General features: G+C 36.8%; 1 protein-coding gene across 3 annotated transcripts in view; it reads left to right on the plus strand.

The window, feature by feature from the left end:
- Positions 1–476: 476 nt before the first annotated feature.
- Positions 477–19,955, plus strand: part of negr1 (neuronal growth regulator 1) — a 191,358-nt gene continuing 171,879 nt past the window's right edge. For 2 of the 3 annotated variants that reach the window (XM_084426160.1, XM_084426161.1), the window contains exon 1: positions 477–1,026. In XM_084426160.1, coding sequence (XP_084282286.1) covers positions 671–1,026 — 356 coding nt within the window. In that variant the 5' untranslated portion in view covers positions 477–670. The remainder of the gene's footprint in view (positions 1,027–19,955) is intronic. The other variant, XM_084426159.1, reaches the window with a different exon arrangement.

Raw genomic sequence — 19,955 nt, forward strand, 5'->3', positions numbered from 1 at the left:
TTGTCTGTTTGAAATAAAGGCTTTTGTAGTTTTCAATTGTAAAGTTTACAGGTTGTTCTGTACAAATGTTTACATTTTACTGTATCTTTTACAGAAGTATTCTGGCAACCACAGCCTGCCAGGGTTTTTTTTTTTTTTTTTTTACAGTGTGGGCTTAGCTATTTTTAGTGTTATGTAATATCAATATCATAGGCCTGTATGGAATGTTTCATCTAAGGACATTTTTGTTTCATTTTGAAGCCAAAAACCACGTGCTAAAAAGAGAACCATGAAATACGTCAAGCTATAGCCTACTGATAATGAATAGCAGCCTATTGCAGGGCTGCACGGGCCACTGATGACACAAACAAGACCTGACCCCTGTCATTTTAAATCTCGCCCTTTTCAATGACTCGTTTTCGAGACGTTACACGCAATAGGCTAATCCTAAAACAAAGTGCGTGTTTGCAGGAGGACGTCTTGAGGTTGCAGGACGTTAAACCTCGGGTGGTCAAAACTCACTCTTCTTTTTTTTAAATAGTATTGCCGTATCAAGAATAAGCACCCGCTTAACTGCTCCATCACGAGCTACAGGGAACAGGTTGCCTGGGAAACGGCCGCATGGCAACAGGATCAGAGCCGGGGGGTTGTCTGCTGCTAGCTCTGCTCCCGTTTCCCATTTCCTCACTAGATGGTGTGCAAGCCACTGGAGAGTCGACTTCCTCCCGCGGTCTGGTTCCGATCAAAACAAATCTGGAAAACTACACGGAACGCCATTTCTCGGGGTTTTCGCGGAGGATTAATATATTTTCATCCAGATATTTGTAGCCTATTTGTATTTTTGATAACGGCGCGGATCGTACTCCATTCGGCGGTGATGGACATAATGATTGCAGTGCAGGATGCGTGCGTCTCCGGTCAGTGGCTCACCGCTATAATTCTTAGTCTTTGCTGCTTTTTACCATCGTGTTTGCCCGCAGGACAAACTGTGGACTATGCGTCCAGCGAGAGTGTGGTCAGCAGACAGGGGGACACCGCGCTGCTCAGGTAGGAGACTCAAGTCACTGTAGAAGTGTTCAAACTAAACTTGCCTGGCACCTGCATCGGTCGCTCTGCTCTCAGTTTTGTAAACAACACTCGGCAGATTCCCTCTGTGCCGCTCCGTCACTTTTATTTGGGTCACAATCCCTGCTGGTTCCCATACTGACCAGAGCAGGCTGGGACTATGATGAATTTTTTTTTTTTTTTTTTTTTTACCGAGATAGGCATATACATATATTTTAGTTTGGGAGATGCACTGGCTCAATCATACATATTGAAGTGTAGGGTACAGATTGTCTCTATAAGGGGTTGCATAAGGAGCAGGGGAAGGGGGTAGAGTTTTGTAAACCCCGCCAAGCGGAACACTTTGCACAATTACAATGAAGTCATTCATGATTCCCACCGTCGGAATGAGCCTCGCGGTTGTTTGCGTCCTGGAGAAAAATAAAGATAGAGAAGTTGCACATGATTTTAAATGATGCATTTGAGTCACACGTTGTGATTAAAACATGTTATAATGAAATTTAACCCGTCCACGTTGATTGAAATATTTTTTCATGGGTGTGTCTGACGGTAGCTAATTGATGCAAGTGTCTGACTCTTAAGTTTTTATTTTATTTTTTAAGTTTCATATGTCCATTCTCGTCGTTTGCTGCTTGATATTATGATCTAATTTAAACAAAATGGCTATTCACAATATCAGAAATTGATTGATTCCCCCACTGATCATTGTGCATTTTGCCTTCTTAAGAATTGTTCCAAACGTCGTTCACATATTGCTACAACTGCAAAACCATTTAAAATATTATATGACGTTTTATATGCGTCAGAATATATTTCTGATGTCATTTTGACTCGCTTTGCATATGTATTTTGTCTCCCTTTTTATTTCCAAATATATTTTAGCACACATATTTTTAGCACAGGACCACTAGTGGTGGGAAAAGTGATGGGAAGTCCGATTCATTTCTGCGAATCGGCTCTTTTGAATCAGTTTCATTGAACCTGTTCAAAAAGTCCATTTAGCAATATATATATATATTTTTGTCCATTTAGCAATACTTTATCTAGGCTAAGTTCGTAATCACGTTGTTCACGTCACACTGGCATGGCACGTTGCGCGCGCTAAAACGTTCCAAAAAGTACATGTTGCTCTTTAAAAAACAATTCATTGAAAAGATCCGACTCAAAAGAACAATTGGTTCATAAATTGTTCATAAACCCTTTATAAACACCTTTATCTGATCCATTCGATATTTCAGTTCTTAGGCAGCCTAAAGGTTTTCGTATTATCTGTGTTGATTGTCTCAAGTTTTGGCAAAATAGTTATGGTCCAGCAGCCTTTGTTCACCTCTTGCCATAAAATTGTTTGCTTGGCTTAAGTAAGGGTCAACTTCCTCAATTGGTTAGGCTGTGTTTACAAGGCTATTCATGCATCAGTTGTGCACCTTGCTGTTTTTTCATTTTTTTTTTTTTTCATAAAGCATTGATTGTTATCTTAGATTTTTCGCTTTAACTAAAGTACACCCTAGAATGTTTCTTGTATTGTTGTTACATTTTCAGAAGTGAAGGCACTTATGCCAAGTAATTTCAATGTGACAACATTATTGTATCTCAGAATTGGTTAAAAAAAAAATGCAATGGGAGGCTATTGTGTACTGTGAATAGGGCTGTCATCGTGACTGTCCCAGATGTCCAGAGAATGTCAGTTGGTGGTCTGTGAATGCTTAGTGCCTATACTTTAACCAACATCAGTGCTTCTTGGAGCCGTGGGTTCTGTTCCTGTTCCTTTTCTCCTCAGGCCACACCTCTTACTGTCAGTGCTGATTAATCCCAAGGATGTCACCAAGGATGTGACGTTTTCCCCTATGTTATCTCCTCTGTTTTATTATTGACTTGAACTGCAACTCTCTAAAATATTTAATGGATGTGGTAGAAATATTGCTGTTTTGCTGATGTACAGCTAGTTATTTCAGATGAATTGTATCAATCATGTGGGAGTAGTATAGGCCTTCCGTATTGATAGATCCCATAGATCCCATAAATATATTTACAAGCAACTCTTTTGCTCACAAATTTAATCATGTATTAAGGAGAGTGTTTTGGATTTAAAATGTTAATGACTTCTTAGAGTGGATCTAATCTGTCTTTATCCTTGACATTGTTGTTCTCCTGAGCTAAAGAGCATAAATTATGACTGTGATCTTCCTTAAATGGTTCTTGACTTTGTGCCAATGATCCTACATTTAATATTTGCAATTTGGCTTCAATAATATATTAACATATTCTACAGATATGATACAGCTTAACATCACAATAATCATGCTGTTCTTAAATTAAGTAAATAATAGCTCATGATAATAGATTATTAGCTTCAATATTTATTTTGTCAAGGAGTCAAACTAAATTCTGTGTAGTGGTTCACCGATAGTGTTTTTTTTTTAATGACCGATGCTAATATCTCAGAGAGAAGGGTGGCAGATGGCTGATATATGTGTTTATATTTATTTTATTTATTATTAATAATATAAATGTACTTTCTATTTAACAGTTCTATCTAACAACGTATTAGAAAAAAAACTGTTAAACAGAGACGGCAAACTAATGAAGATGGAGAATGGGAGCGCGGTGCACTCATGTGCTGGCGTTCTCGGCACCGTCAAAATAAAAGTCCCACTTCCGACACATCGGCCGAACAGAAAAAGTTACAAAAATGCCAAATATCGGCCGAGGAGATATCTTGGTCAACCACTAGGCTAATTCTGTGAGGTATTGCATGATGTTTTATTAACACAGTTTGGGAGAAGCGTGTTCAGATAATTAATCTAATCGGCATGGGAGGAGCCCATCCAGTCAACTCAATCAGGAGGTATACAGCAGTTTTTACCGCTGATCTATGACAGTTTTCCAGCATCCCTCCACCACCCCATCTCCTCACTTACTAGTCCTATCCCAAACCTGGGAGGGGGGAGTACTCTGGGTTCGGGCCAAATTCCGAGCTCAGAGCCCTCCCCTCGGAGAGCACGGCAAATATGCATATCCTTTACTCTATCTAATTGTAAGTGTGAACTCGTGAAATGCTGCTCTTGTAATAGAGAGAGCCCTGGATATTAAAGGTGATACAGTTATTAGAAACCAGGCCTTAAAGGAACACTCCACCGTTTTTTGAAATAGGGCTTATTTACCTTCTTTCCTATACATTTAGATAGGTGGGCAAATGCATGTTTGTCTCAGTGCATGCATTGTTTTAGTTTGACAGGGTCGGCCCTAGCTTAGCTTAGCACAATGAATGGAATCCTTTGTTGCCAGCTAGCATGTCATGAGTAAAAGTAATATATAAAATAAAAAAAACCCACCTAATTATTTCTTGTGGCCTGCGTTTTCACAACAAGTACAAATAGTGATGCAGATTAACACTAGGCGATTTCCTATGCAGATATTGACTTGGGACTATATTAGGGGGAAGCACAGGCGAAGCACTGCTACTTGGGTGCAGAGATATCACGCCCAAGTAGCAGTGCTTCGCCTGTGCTTCCCCCTAATATAGTCCTTAATATATAAGTCAATATCTGCATAGGAAATCGCCTAGTGTTAATCTGCATCACTATTTGTACTCGTTGTGAATACGCAGGCCACAAGAAGTAATTAGGTTGGTTTTTTTTATTTTTTATATCACTTTTACTCAGGACATGCTAGCTGGCAACAAAGGATTCCATTCATTATGCTAAGCTAAGCTAGCGCTGACCCTGTCAAACTAAAACAATGCATGCACTGAGACAAAAATGCATTTGCCCACCTATCTAAATGTAGGAAAGAAGGTGAATAAGCCCTATTTCAAAAAACGGTGGAGTGTTCCTTTAACATCAGGTATCTGACAATTACCAGCCACGAATACCAGAAGGCAAGATATAATATTGTAATATTCATGTTTTTTTTTTTTTTCTATGTTGAAGGCACTGAAGGAATGTAGTAAATATGAAAAAATCTAGTTTAGTTGTTACATTGCGACAGAGTAAATGTGTATATGTGTATATGTGTGCATATATGCAACAATTTAATGGAATATTCCTAAAGAAGCCCCCTTTCCCAGTTGTGGGAGAAGTCATGAGTCTATGGATAAAATATGCAGGAAAAAATAGTCATTGCCACCAGATAATGGTTATATTCAAAGCAATTATACCTGAAGCACTTCTGAAAAAAACAGTAGTGCCTTTTAAGTAGATTTAACCTCCCTTCTCCTCAACCTGTCACTGATTTTCATGGCTTTTGATGAAGCAGGCTCACTAGACACCAGATAAGCTTCTTTGTCCCTCAGGTGCTAGACACCCACTCTACTCTCAAACTGGAGAGCATACAGACCTGCGCAGTTCACCTTAACAGTAATCCTATCATCAGTCCTCACCACATTCACTGTTAATATTGAAGGCTCATTTCTCTTTGGCTCCATACTATATGGCTAAGTATTGAGTTTCAGCTGTAGACATCTATCTATCTATCCATCCATCCATCCATTCATCCATCCGTCCGTCCATCATATGTCTAACTGTCTGTCGACAAATGGGTTTAAATGTTTGTAATGTTCTCTGTTCAGCATTAAAAGGAAATTGTCTCTCAATTCAATTGTGCACAGTGCATTGCCTTGGCTGCAGGTTTTTAAATGGAGTCATGTAAGCAAGCCTTAAATTAGTCCCTGTCATTTGCATAATGAATCAATGTGTGTGGATTGCACGTGGCTGTAAATGTTAAGTAGAGCCGAGTAATTGGAGGGACTGCATTGGTAATTATTAGTGAATGGAATACAAAGCAGTGAAGCAGATCAATAGCATTTAGGCTTTCTTTCCCCCTCTGAGAGCTTAATGTGACATATCACTACGTTTGCCAACAAAGAAATCAAAAATTGCTTGATGTAAGGCCATGTTGATTGCAGTTTCCCACAAAAAATGTAATATTCTGGATGATTGGGCCCTTTTATAGGGATTATTTATTTAACAGATTCCTATTTCAGCTACCAAATTGTTGTATTTTGATTTTTGTATTTGGTTTAGCAATCTCAGGTATAAGTACAAGCTTGATAGTCAGTGCAATTTTCCAAGAATGAATTGTATTTATTTTGCAGGCGCTTTTATCTGAAACTACTTCCAGTGTATTCAAGGTAAACTTTTAATCAGCATGTGTGTTTCCTGCAAACCGAACCCATTTAACTTAGTTTCTAGCAGAATACTTTAACAATTTAGCCTGTAAAGCTCCTTAGAGTTCTTGTAGAGTTCAAATGTCTTAAGATTAGAAGGTCATGTTTTAAAATATGTCTGATTGTGTGTTGTTAGCTTTCTGCTAAGAAGATTGGCAAAGCTTCACACTGAGTCTGGTAGTGTTTTAAAATTTTGAATAGCCATTGACCACTTTAGTGTTACATAACAGACCTAGATTTGTCTGGCTGGATGGCTGTTGCGGTTTTACTTTGTTAGTGTCTGTGAAAAGCATAGGGCTGTATCATGTTGAAAACACTAGATCTTCCAGAAACTGTTTTCAAATCTGAATTGACAATGCTATATTCACATTATCAATTTATATATATATATAGCTTAATTTGTTTTACTTGAATCTCTTATCAGATAAAAACATAATTAGCATGTGATTCCAACTAATCAAACAAGCAAAAGTAGATCATGTCGCTGTGTGATTTTTGTCTTCTGGGACTCATTAGGAACAAAAACATCTATTTCACCATTTCAAACAAAGTTCAACCTAACTATACTTTAAATGAACTGTAACCCGCAAGCTTGATCAAAACATCAAAATTGGAAATTTCTCAGAAATTACATGCCTGACACAGGTTTATTCAACAGCCTCTGCAGTGCACGTGACACCTTACCAGCATGACAGTTCTGGACGTTCATAAATTGAACCAATTCTGGGCAGTTATCAGTGGCTAATTTAGTGGACCACAGTCTCAGAGAAGGAATTTGCAAGGTTGTCCAATTAGCAGTGAAAAGTGTTGGGTTGTGAGTGCATGTCAGCAGGGAAGAGAGGGCCAGTGGAGGCGTGTCATCAATCATCTCAACAGCTTTGCCTCTGCATTCTTGGCAGACTGGAGGCCTTGCTCCGACTGGGAATGCCACACCATCATCACTGACTGTCAGCTGCTAAGATGCTCGTCAGTTCTTCCAAACCTTTTTTTTTTTCTTTCATGCGTTGCATATCTCGTATTGTTTTCGCGCTGCTTAATAGGTCGCGTAATGTTGCATTTTCCATTTGTCAGAACCAGAGAGGATTGGCATTATGACACAATATTAGCTGATGGGAAGTGAGCTTATTTATGAAATTAAAGCAGTTGCCTCTTGAGAGATGGCAGCGCCTGGTTTCCTTCAAGAACATGAGAATTTTAATTGCAGCTGTCAAAACCCAACCAACATGAACAATGCCATTTAATTTGTACTAGCTCACTACTTTAACTTTTTGGATCACCCAACTTTTCTTTGTTGTCAGTTCTCTAATGCTTTAAAGGTGTTTGGTACATCTATAAACAGCTTGAGACTCTTTTAAAGGCCATTAATGAAATTGTGCTAAAAGCAGTGTACTCAGACTGCAATTATTAAAGTGCTGTGCTGAGATTATGTTTTAGTCATAAAAACAAACTCACAATGCTTGCCATTTTTCACACATTGTGGATAGTGTAAAAGGCTTCTATTGTGTCAGTTGGATGACACTTGTGTGCTACATGAATTTCTCGGATAATGGGATAGTTCACCCAAAAATGATAATTCTGTCATCGTTTACTCACTCTCATTCCAAACCTGTAAGACTTACATTCTTCTGTGGAACACAAAAGAAGGTAATGTTTCAGTTGTTTTTGTCCGTACAATAGAAGTCATTTTTAGGAATTGCGATTCTACAAGTATTGCGATTCGATACTGCTATTGTGATTTTCTTTTTTTTTCTTTTTTTTTTTCTTTTTAACTGTAAACCATGGGGAAAAGTTGAATACATTTATACATGATGGTGCAGGTCGTATATTCTTTCATGTCTCCATTCTACGTCCGCCATTTTTCACTTTCTCGTGTCCGAGTAAGAGATATGACGTCATGTAATACTCAGCGCCCTCTCAGGACTTTCTCTGGATTTTTTCTACTGGCCCGGCCCCACCACAAAAAATAATAAATAAATAAAATAGGCCTAGTTATTTGTTCCTTGTTTTTGACCCATAACCTTAATAAATAAGGTTGTGACACAAAAACTACTAGCCTAACTAAATTAAATATATTTCAAATGTTGTTAAAGACAAGTAAACTGTCAGTAATAAAATAATCAAATTACGAGCAATAGCACAAATACAATAGAACAAACATACAAATAAAATAAACAGTGCTTTTCATGTTGTCTATAACAGTAATTTTCAGGTAGAGAAAATTAATAATCAAATGTAAAATAACACTGCATAGACTTCACGTTATACATACACTGGAAAAAATGATTCATTGAATTTAATAAAAAAATGTATGGTAAGTGGTTGCACACAATTGATTTTAGCTACATTTAAACAAATGTATTAAGTTTAACTTATTCAATTTTAGTTCAACTTAATGCATTTGTTTAAATGTAGCTTAAATCAATTGTGTGCAACCACTTACCATTAAAAAAAAAAAAGATTAAATTCAACGAATCATATTACCGGTAATCCTTTTTAAGTTACAAAAGTTATTCAGGCAGCAGTGAGTGATTTTTTTTCTTTAACCGTTGCGCTCGAGCCTCATGTCTGTTGCTGCGTCTCGTGCATGACACGACTTTCTAAAAATGTGGCACTCAAGTTAAAATAAGTTCAACTTTAAAAAAAACGCGTCTCAAGACCTTGCGCTTTTCCCCCATTCCACTGCCCACGTCTTTTTTCTGTTTTTCAAAGCAAAACAACTTTCTGTGTGAACCAGCCCTAAGAAGCAGAAATGGCCAAATACGTATTTCCATGCAAAATACAGCTGTACCTTAATTCCAAGTAAGATAACCATCTCATGTGAAAGAGGCCACACATATTAGACACAGGATACCACACTGAGCAGAAAACGGAGAAAAAACACAAATAGCCTGTCTAGCCCACAAATAGACGTACATTTGTCAGAGTAGAAGTAAACTAAATGTCTAGTCTGCATAGAACACATGAATATGAGTATATGATATTAAAAGATGCAATTGACAAAAAGCATAAATGGATCAACACAAGAATAATGTTTGAAAGGATTAATCATAGAAATAACCATAAAAGAATAATCATAATAATCATACGCATATTTTTTTTTCTTTTTTTTTATAAACCACGTTTAATAATATATGATTTTTTATATGAATGACTATGAATGAATATTTTTTACTTTTAAGTTGCATTTGTTTGGTTCTTTGTTAAATCTCAAACAATTATTTTATTTTTATTATTATGAGGTTTGCACAAGAGTTAACTGTAAACTGCAAACATTAAACTTAAATGTCTTTAACTGGAAGTGTTCTGTTAACGCTGCTTAACTATAATTAACAAAACTATATATTCATATATAAAAACTAAATATAAATGTGTTCACAAAATAAACACTAAACTAAAACTAACAAAACCATTAATGAAACTGAAATAACTTTGAAAATGATATTAAAATAAAAACTATTTTAAAAATGCAAAACTATAAGAACCTTGCTTGTGACCTACCAGCGTCAGTTGCATCGCTACAATACCATTCGTAAATCCTCTCATGTGGCCTCATGGGATAGTAAAGTGAAATGCGCACTTCAGAATCTCGCCAGAAGTAGTAAGTCATTCGGGTAGGCCTACTTTTTGTCTACTGAATTCTACTGAATTGGTGATAAACATGATGCAGGGCAACAACTCACTGGGTGATATAGCCTATACAATGCAGTTAGAATGCCCCTAAAAGGTATCAGGGTAATCATGGCCCTGTATGAGTTTTTGTCTCATAGGCCTGTGATGTGATATATCACACAAGTAATAAGCACAATATCGCACAAGTGCTGTTTTTATCCTGAATAGCATGAGTGCAAATGTGATATTGATTGAACAGTTCAATAAATAAGAAGTTAATATTGTGATATACACTCACCTAAAGGATTATTAGGAACACCTGTTCAATTTCTCATTAATGCAATTATCTAATCAACCAATCACATGGCAGTTACTTCAATGCATTTAGGGGTGTGGTTCTGGTCAAGACAATCTCCTGAACTCCAAACTGAATGTCAGAATGGGAAAGAAAGGTGATTTAAGCAATTTTGAGCGTGGCATGGTTGTTGGTGCCAGACGGGCCGGTCTGAGTATTTCACAATCTGCTCAGTTACTGGGATTTTCACGCACAACCATTTCTAGGGTTTACAAAGAATGGTGTGAAAAGGGAAAAACATCCAGTATGCGGCAGTCCTGTGGGCGAAAATGCCTTGTTGATGCTAGAGGTCAGAGGAGAATGGGCCGACTGATTCAAGCTGATAGAAGAGCAACTTTGACTGAAATGACCACTCGTTACAACCGAGGTATGCAGTAAAGCATTTGTGAAGCCACAACACGCACAACCTTGAGGCGGATGGGCTACAACAGCAGAAGACCCCACCGGGTACCACTCATCTCCACTACAAATAGAAAAAAGAGGCTACAATTTGCACAAGCTCACCAAAATTGGACAGTTGAAGACTGGAAAAATGTTGCCTGATCTGATGAGTCTCGATTTCTGTTGAGACATTCAGATGGTAGAGTCAGAATTTGGCGTAAACAGAATGAGAACATGGATCCATCATGCCTTGTTACCACTGTGCAGGCTGGTGGTGGTGGTGTAATGGTGTGGGGGATGTTTTCTTGGCACACTTTAGGCCCCTTAGTGCCAATTGGGCATCGTTTAAATGCCACGGCCTACCTGAGCATTGTTTCTGACCATGGCCATCCCTTTATGACCACCATGTACCCATCCTCTGATGGCTACTTCCAGCAGGATAATGCACCATGTCACAAAGCTCGAATCATTTCAAATTGGTTTCTTGAACATGACAATGAGTTCACTGTACTAAAATGGCCCCCACAGTCACCAGATCTCAACCCAATAGAGCATCTTTGGGATGTGGTGGAACGGGAGCTTCGTGCCCTGGATGTGCATCCCACAAATCTCCATCAACTGCAAGATGTTATCCTATCAATATGGGCCAACATTTCTAAAGAATGCTTTCAGCACCTTGTTGAATCAATGCCACGTAGAATTAAGGCAGTTCTGAAGGCGAAAGGGGGTCAAACACAGTATTAGTATGGTGTTCCTAATAATCCTTTAGGTGAGTGTATTTTGCACACAATATTGTCTGTTTTTGTATCGAAGTTATAATAGTAATAAAAAAGATCTAACAATATGGATTATAAATGCAATATCTTTGTTACTTAATGGAGAAGAGGAGAGAAGCATCCTTAACACAACAGAGCTGGTCACATGTTCTGTTAAATTAAAAATAGAAAAAGACATGATTGGTAGGAAACCATTTACAAGACAGTGAGGTGGCTTTGACAGTTACAGATTTGAAAAACAAAAAGGCGGGAATAAAGAACCCTAAACTCCTAAAGATCATAAAACAGTTTTTTCGGGACGATATGGTTCTAAATAGAACTGCTACTACGTGTAAAGTTTGGCACAACACGAGGGTAAGTTAATGATGACCAAATTTTTATATTCAAGTGGACTGTTCCTTGTTATGTAAATGCCTACCAAGGTGTTTGAACTAGTGTTAGATAGCAGAGGCTATCTAGTGCATGTCCATAGGGTGTGTTGCCATGGTTACTTTGGCTGGGTGTCATTTTCTGTATCGGGAACACAAGTGCTAAGAAGAAACCAGTGACAGTGTCTCTAATGTACATCATGTTGCTCACTGTTTCTTAAAGACATCTTAGCATGGACGCATTTTTAACGGATCTTCCTTTGATTCAGCCTCCCTTCTCTGCAGCATTTCAATTTTCCCCTATTGCAGCATCACAGCACCTATCATAGTCCCTTTAAAGAAAATGGTCCCCCCTGTTGACTCTCATCTAGTATTGAAATGCTCTGCAATTGTTTTCCTATTTGACTGTCAGCATGGTGGAATATTTTCCCCCCTTCTTTGCCACTATGCTATTACAGCGTAGCCGGGTTGTTGTTGAAATGCTTTTGTATGTGAACGCATTAATGTTTTAATCACACTGATTACATTTTAGTGTTTCTAATCCCTTTGCTCTGTAGCTGTATCTGATTAAAGCGTTCTCACATGCACTAGTTACTCGATGAATGTAAGTGTGCTTTCAAATCTCTGTTATGAATCAGAGACCTTTGTGGGACGGACGTTAAGCTGGGCATAATCTCTGCCAAATGGTCTCTGAAAAAGCTTACCCAAGGAGGTTCAGCCCCTGCCAAAAATGCAGCGTTTGTGAGGGTGGAACACTCATTAAATTTCCTTATTCATCTACCTTCCATCCCAGTCAAATGAAGGGGTCTTAACACACACGCCTTCATGTTGTACGTCTTCCTCTTGCTATAAATGGCAACCTAGTACATATCTGTTGGTAGTTTGTTATGTCATGATCCATCAGCGAGGCTGATTTTTCTGACAGTTAGCACCTTCAATACTGGCACAGAAACAACAAAGAACGGGTTTCCTTCACTCGCTGCGTCTTCTTTTGAAGCACTGAGATGATATCTCCCAGCGCAAAGAAAACATCAGGGGTGAATGATCGAGATTTTCTATAGCCTAGTTCTTCCACTACATTAGGTGGCAAAGGGTGTGCTGGCTTGCGAGAAATATGTCACTTAAGGAAGGCGGTGTGCAGAATTAGGTCATGCAAAATATGGCAGGGTCCCAGTGGGCCCTAACAGACATAATTTATCCAGTATTTGTTGTATAGGAATTAAAATTAGGCCCAAAGTTGAGAGACACTTGCCCATCTCTGTTGATTTATGCACATACTGTTAGTCTCAACAGGCGTCGAGTTGTAATACAGTGCTGAACGCTTCTTGTTCACATATGCTGTTTGTCATGTTCGATTCAATTCAGTGATATTTGTATGGCGCTTGTCATAATTCGAATCATTTCAAAGCAGCTTTACAAAGAATTCAATTCAAATCATCCTGAGCAGGACCACTTGTGTATAATCATTGGAATGATAGCTTGTATAATAGCTTTTTAGGGCGTAATTAAAAGGCCTAGCTCTATTTAACTCTATTTAACAACAGACTGTTGCATCTCTTCCACTTTGACAATGTGGCGCTCCGACACTTTTAACCTGGTATCTGAGAGATTGGCACAAACCCTGAGATTATGGAAAAGCTGCACCTTCTAAAGGGAGAAAATGCTGCCTAGTTGAACACACTTGAAACCTGATGATAGTCTGGAGCTACAACAAAATGGCATAAAAGGCTAAATACACAATTTGCGCACCTCAGTTACTAGAATTTATATTGTGTACCTTATACAGAGAAGCCTAAATCTCTTAAATAAGTGTGCAGGTAATGCAAGTCATAGTTTTTAATCATTTTTACTGAGCACTTGTATTATATTGTATTACATTTTTTATCCTTTTAAATATAAATTTACTCTGAAATGGTTAACGTTAACTTAACAACCCTCTACATTGTAAGGAATCACTTTAGAGGCTAAACATAAGTTAAGCACAGATATATTTATCCCATACGACAAGTTTTAATTTAAAATGTTTGTGATTTTAACTTTTTAACTTTAACCGCATCACCTACAGTCCCCGATTATTGTTGTTCAACATTCACTGCACGTTAATTCCTCTTCATGCAACCCCCATTTTGGCAAGGGGGGCATAAATGACATACCCAAAATAAAAAGGCCGCTGCTCAAAAGTCATTCTAGAGACAAAACCAACATATAGGCTAGGCCAAGGCTAGACACAGAACCAACATATATTTAGAAAGCCAACACTTAAGAGTTTACAGTTCAATACTCAGAATTCCTCAGACTGTAATTAATATGGAGATATATAAGCTCAAACATAAAAACAAAAATACAAATATTAGTATGTGGCTGTGTTTTAGCAACTTAGAATGAAGCTGAAGCCACAAGTCTGCTCATGCTTCTGTTTTAATCTGAGGATGTTATCTCTAAAATTATGAATATTATTAAACATTTTCTAAGACTATGTCATGTGTGTTTTTAGAGAAGGCTAATAAAAGGCTAATGAAAAAATGTAAGCTCACTTGCAGTCTATTGTCCGTGTCTGGTGTGGCAAACTGCCCCATTCATGTTTCTATTGTTTTCTCTCGACAAACGTTTCACACCTCTGCCGGGTATGAGACCTAATCTTTATTAGCCTATTCTTTTGTTTTTATTCACCGGCTATTAGCCTTTACTCTGGCATTATGGCTTTCCCATCCACATCGGTTTGATTTCAATATACATTTATCCACTTATTATAAATAGTCTCTCTAGAAAACAAAACAAAAAATGTTCTTAAGAACTTGCAAGAATTCTTTTGACAAAATACATTATGTATAATGGCACCTGTGCAGCAGAAAATACAATTAATAATATGCTTTTACTCAAAACTCACTTTAAACCACCAAGGAGTGTTTGTAATAACTTCTGATTGTGATCTAATGTGGATTTTAGTCATATAATTTTGTTGAAATATGGGTTACACTTCATTTTAAGGTGTCATTGTTACAGTGTAATTATATATTTAAGTACTGAGTAATATTAATTAACTACATGTACTTACTACAGGGTTAGGGTTAATTGCATGTATTTATGCGTAATTTACTGTTACTACATGAAACGTGTAACAAGGACACTGTAAAATAAAGAGTTACAGAAATATGTTATGTATAGCGTTTTATAAGCAGCTAATCGCTACACCTGCTTAGCATATATAATCTAAACATCCGTTATTGATATGAAAATACTCCAAATGGCATGAAAATCACACAGAAATCATATACTGTCGTAATCGTGTGTTTATTAGCTTCTTGTTTCATGTGTAGTAGACATGTGTCTGGGTTTTTTTTTTCGTGCTGAACTACTCATACAGGTGACTTTATTTGACAAATTAAAATTGTGAGGTAACGTAGTTCTGTTTTACTTGGTCAAAACAATCATACTAAAATACATTTTGAGTGTGTTGAAAGTTATGACATTGTTCTGTGCATTAGCTCGGTGGCTGATATGAGACGCTTGTAAGCTAGATAGATATTAGAATAATATATTAATAAAAAAATGGCATGACTTGTCTTGTGTTGCTAAATGGCATGCAATTCATTTTAAAACATTGTATGGTGGAGAAAATGCTGTATTACTGTTTCTACAAATAAAGGTCTTTCTGATTATGCCATGTCACTTGGCAAAATAGTGTTGTTGGATTTAATTTTTGGATACAAACGTTACTCGCTGTACATCAAGAAAAAGAGTATAAGTCTAACTAATAAGATAACAATGATTAGTCTTCTGTCAATAAAGATGTCCAAACAGTTGCTTACCTGTCTGATTAAACTCGTGATATATTAAAGCATCTTTGGTGTTTCCATGGTTTTTACGGAAGTAGAACCGGAAAATTGGGGTAACGCGGATATGACGTCATTGACCCTAATGACTAAATTAGGGAATTAACTTGCGCTCCCGGGGCAGTTCAGCAAAAAGAGGAGGCGTGTTCCAGCGCAAACGTTCCGTGGTGCTATTTTGCAGTTCCAGAGAACAATTCCGCCACAGACCAGGCATTTTCAGTGGCGCGTTCAGATGCTATTTTAAGGGGGCATGCTTGGTCATAATGTAGCGTGTGCAAAACGCGCATACACTTTGCTTCTCTCATCTACACACAGATGCAGCAGTTGCCATTTTTGCAAACCATACATAATTACAAGGAAACATATTCCACATGAGGGAAATCATTGTGGTGTCCATGTGAATTTTATTTTTTTTATAAATCTAGCTTACACATTTACCAAAATTATTATACGCCTGTTTAACCTAAGCTTATTTGGGTGGGTTTCTCCCATCCCCATACAATGTCACTTCTCTGTCTTTTACGGCCCTGACGAGAACGTCGGTCTCCTCGGCTGTGAACCGCTCCTGTCGTGCGTCTGGCAAATCCGCCGTTATAATAGCAAGCCGCCATGGAACAAGCACGCCTGCTTTTAAAGGGAATGTGAGATGATGCTCTGATTGGTTTATTTCACGTTACGCCCAAACCACACCTATGAGTAATGTAGCTACATCAGACCAACCCATTTTAGAGATCCGCCCACAAAGTTATTTGCGTTTCGCGTTTGATACTTGTGTTTTAGATCGTTAAAATAGGGCCCAAGATGTTAAACTAAATTCACACAAGCTGATTTCTCTGGATTTAATCATTGTTGGAAACATTTGGGATAATGTAGGTACACAAGTCAACAAAATATATAACATTGTTCTAGTGGTTTTTTGATGAATTGAATCCAAAATTTGTACATATTGGGCCTTTAAGATTAGATTTTATTCTGTTTATTAAACAGCTTCATACATAGCAGTGGTGCTAGTCATTATAAATTAATTTAATTGTTGAAATCTGGAAGCCATAGAAAGAATACTTTTTTTTTTTTTTATTACAATATATATTTTACATTCATTAAAAAACGTTATATCATCACTAGGCACACAGCAGTCATAAACCATTACAATTCAAGTCTAATTTATTTGTTGAAACCTGGAAGCCATAGATAGAACACTTTTTTTTTTTTTTATTAAACAACATACAATATAAAACAATATGTATAATTAAATTATCCATTTTCTTTTTATTCATTTAAAATGCATTATATGAACATCATAGGTAGGCTATGGCAGTTATAGTCATTACAATTCAAGTCTTATTTTAATTGGCAAACATGAAAGCCAAAGAAAAAAAAAATCAATATTGTTTTATTTTCTTTAGACATTAGACATTATACAATATCACATTATATTACAAACATCTATTATTAAACAGTACAATGCCGTAAATGAGTCATAGCTTTCACAACATTCTCTACTCTACCTTCTCTTATAAAATAATATTTTATCATAGTACAATTTACATAGTTCTCAACAAAAGTATTGTTTAGTGTAAAACATGTTGGGTCCTAAAATGCCTTTTTACGAAGTCTTCAGTTTGTTTTTGGGGTGTACTAGAACAGGTTTTAGTGCTTGATTGTTCAAAAAACATATTTTTTCACATATTTGACATTATTGGAAGCTGTCGTCCGTAAAATGTGCAGCACAGATAGATTTTGGGGTTATAATGTTAAGGAACAGTGTTTACCCACTGTTTATCCACCTTAGGAAGGCAAAACAAAGGGGTTTTGGTCTCTCGCTCAGCTCAACCATCGCCCCCTTTTTTGGCATATCCTGTAGGATTTTTGAAATGAGTCACATTGTGACAATCCGAAGACTTCACGAGATCTGAAAGAAGCGCATTGTAGTCCCAACGAGCCATTTGTTGTAGGCCTAGTTTTTGAAAAGTGTTTTCTGTTAAAGAGAATATCTCCCATTGGAATGGACTTTGAGCTTTGTAACCTTGCAGATCTTTTTTATGCCCAAACAGCAACATTAGGTTATGCCCAAACAGCAACATCAGCTAACTAAAGCTGAAAAAGTGGAAAAACCATAATAGGACCCTTTTAAATAAGCCATTTCCTCAAAAAACGGCCACTGGTCTCCTTCCCTGCAGCGTTAAAAAGGCGTTATGCTTCTTCTTTTTTTTTGCTAACCTCGCAGACTTGTCTTAAAGTGGCTTTGGTTGCATCTTTACTGTGCTCTATTGCCGTTGATATCAATGCAGTGTGCGGGATTAGTGTGGTAACCCCATTCATGTTTTGATTTTAGCAAATAAATACTAATATTCATGAGACCAGCAGCCTATCAGACTCTTATTTCAGAATTATTGTTAGTCTTTTTTACAGAAACATTGAATGACAAATGTCTTGAGCACCAACACCAGCCCATAATTATCTCTCTCTAGTGTGTTGGGCGATCTTCTCCATGTCTTCTGATGTGTATGGAAGCAATAATCGAAATAAAATTTCAAACATAATTTGACAGTTTTATTCAAGCCAACATTGTGTAGGTAAATATAAAGTTTACACTGTTCTTCTCTCAGTTCACCAGCCACTTTCACGTTTTTGGGAAGAAGTGGATGAATATAGGCCTTCCTGTAAATCTGACCGGAATGACATGTAAATTGAGTCCAGGGGCCTCATGTATAAAACTTTCCATAGTTAATTTTAAAAGTGTGAGCGTACACACAAAAGCTAGATTTTGCATACGCACAACAGTTTTCAGATTTATTAAACCCTGTGCACGCCAGAACCTGCGCAACCAGTCAGCTGAAGATTGTGCGTATACATGCATCTCAACCCCGTCTCCTCCCCGAAATAACCATATATGGAGCTTACAATGCCTAGTTTTACTATGCATAATCCTCATTTTACTGGCCAATGGTGATTCTGTTGCCAATGTGTGCTTAAAAGGATTTAAAAAAAAAAAAAATTCAGTTGTAATTTTGACCAAACAGCTTTTTTGCCAAATTGATTCAGAATGTTTTAAAAATCTAGATTTTGTCAATGCACGTTTGTAGTGAACACGGAAAAGTTACAATTATTTCATATGCTCCAATAATTATTGGTAGTTACTAGTAATTGCTGTCTATTGCTAAAACATTTTAAAACATGAAAAATGTCACATTCGGTCAGTTTACTACTACATTGACACTATATATATATATATATATATATATATATATATATATATTTTTTTTTTTAACATCTCTGCACTATCTGCAGTTATGCTTCCATCACAAGTCACAAGGAAGGTTTGAACAACGAATCGAATAACACTCTTTAGGAAACATAATGGCCAAATTAAAAGTGCATTATTAAATCATTGCTATATTTATAATAAGGTTGGCAGTACATTATGGCCCAATTAAATAAGCCTGTGTCTTAATATACAAACCAAAAACTTTTTGTCAGTTTATTAAAAAAAAATAAATAGTTGGATTTCATGATTTCTGTTACATTCAGTTTGGCTACTTTTTTTTTTTTTTACATGTTTTTTATATCCTTTTATGCATCCTGTTCATTTACTTTCATTTTCTATTAATCAAGCTATAATTAATACTGTTAAAGTTTAATTGATAAAGTTTAACTTCTTTCTTAAAATAGTACACAAGCATATTTTGTTCTCTTGTTTTTTTTAAAGTTCAAAAGGTACTGCATAATTGAAATGACCTGCAAAATGTTATATTTAGCACAAAAATATACAATACTCCAGCCAGCCTTAATTATTAGTTTTTTTTTTTTTTAGTTTGTTAGAGAGAGAACAGTATCTCACCATGAAATTAATAGTAATTGGAGCGATGAACTTGTCTTGCATAAAACCAAACTCAGCCAAAATGCCTTTAGGCAAATAGCAATGAATGATTTATTGAGAAAATGTGACATAATTGATGATTGATGATATAGGATTTTGGCAAATTTTAGATTTAATGAAAATATGGCTCACCATAATGCTCTGCTCCCTGACTTAAATGTAAAATGAATAAAACACAAAATACACAAGTCAAACAGAGTAAAGACATATTCAGAACAAATCACGTTGACAGGAGAATATCCTGCAAAAGCTTGTTAGGTGAGTGGAATCTGAACATGATGTAAATCCAAATGGAAACTTTAAATTTGTCCTTTGAGAGGTAACACCGTAATAACCATAACTATTAGCTGTCTGATGGTTTGGACTGAAGCACAGATGGCTAGGGGAGGCTGAGATCCCTAGTGGATTACTTGATGTATTTTTGCCGGTTTTGAATGGGTAATTTTGACACAGGAGATACAGTGTTCATTTGAAATAGCAGATGTTGAGATAATATTGTGCATGCATGTGAAAGTATGTGTATGTGAGTGAGGGAGGTAGAGGTA

The sequence above is a fragment of the Rutilus rutilus genome, assembly GCF_951802725.1.
Source record: "Rutilus rutilus genome assembly, chromosome: 12".
Lineage (NCBI taxonomy): Eukaryota > Metazoa > Chordata > Actinopteri > Cypriniformes > Leuciscidae > Rutilus > Rutilus rutilus.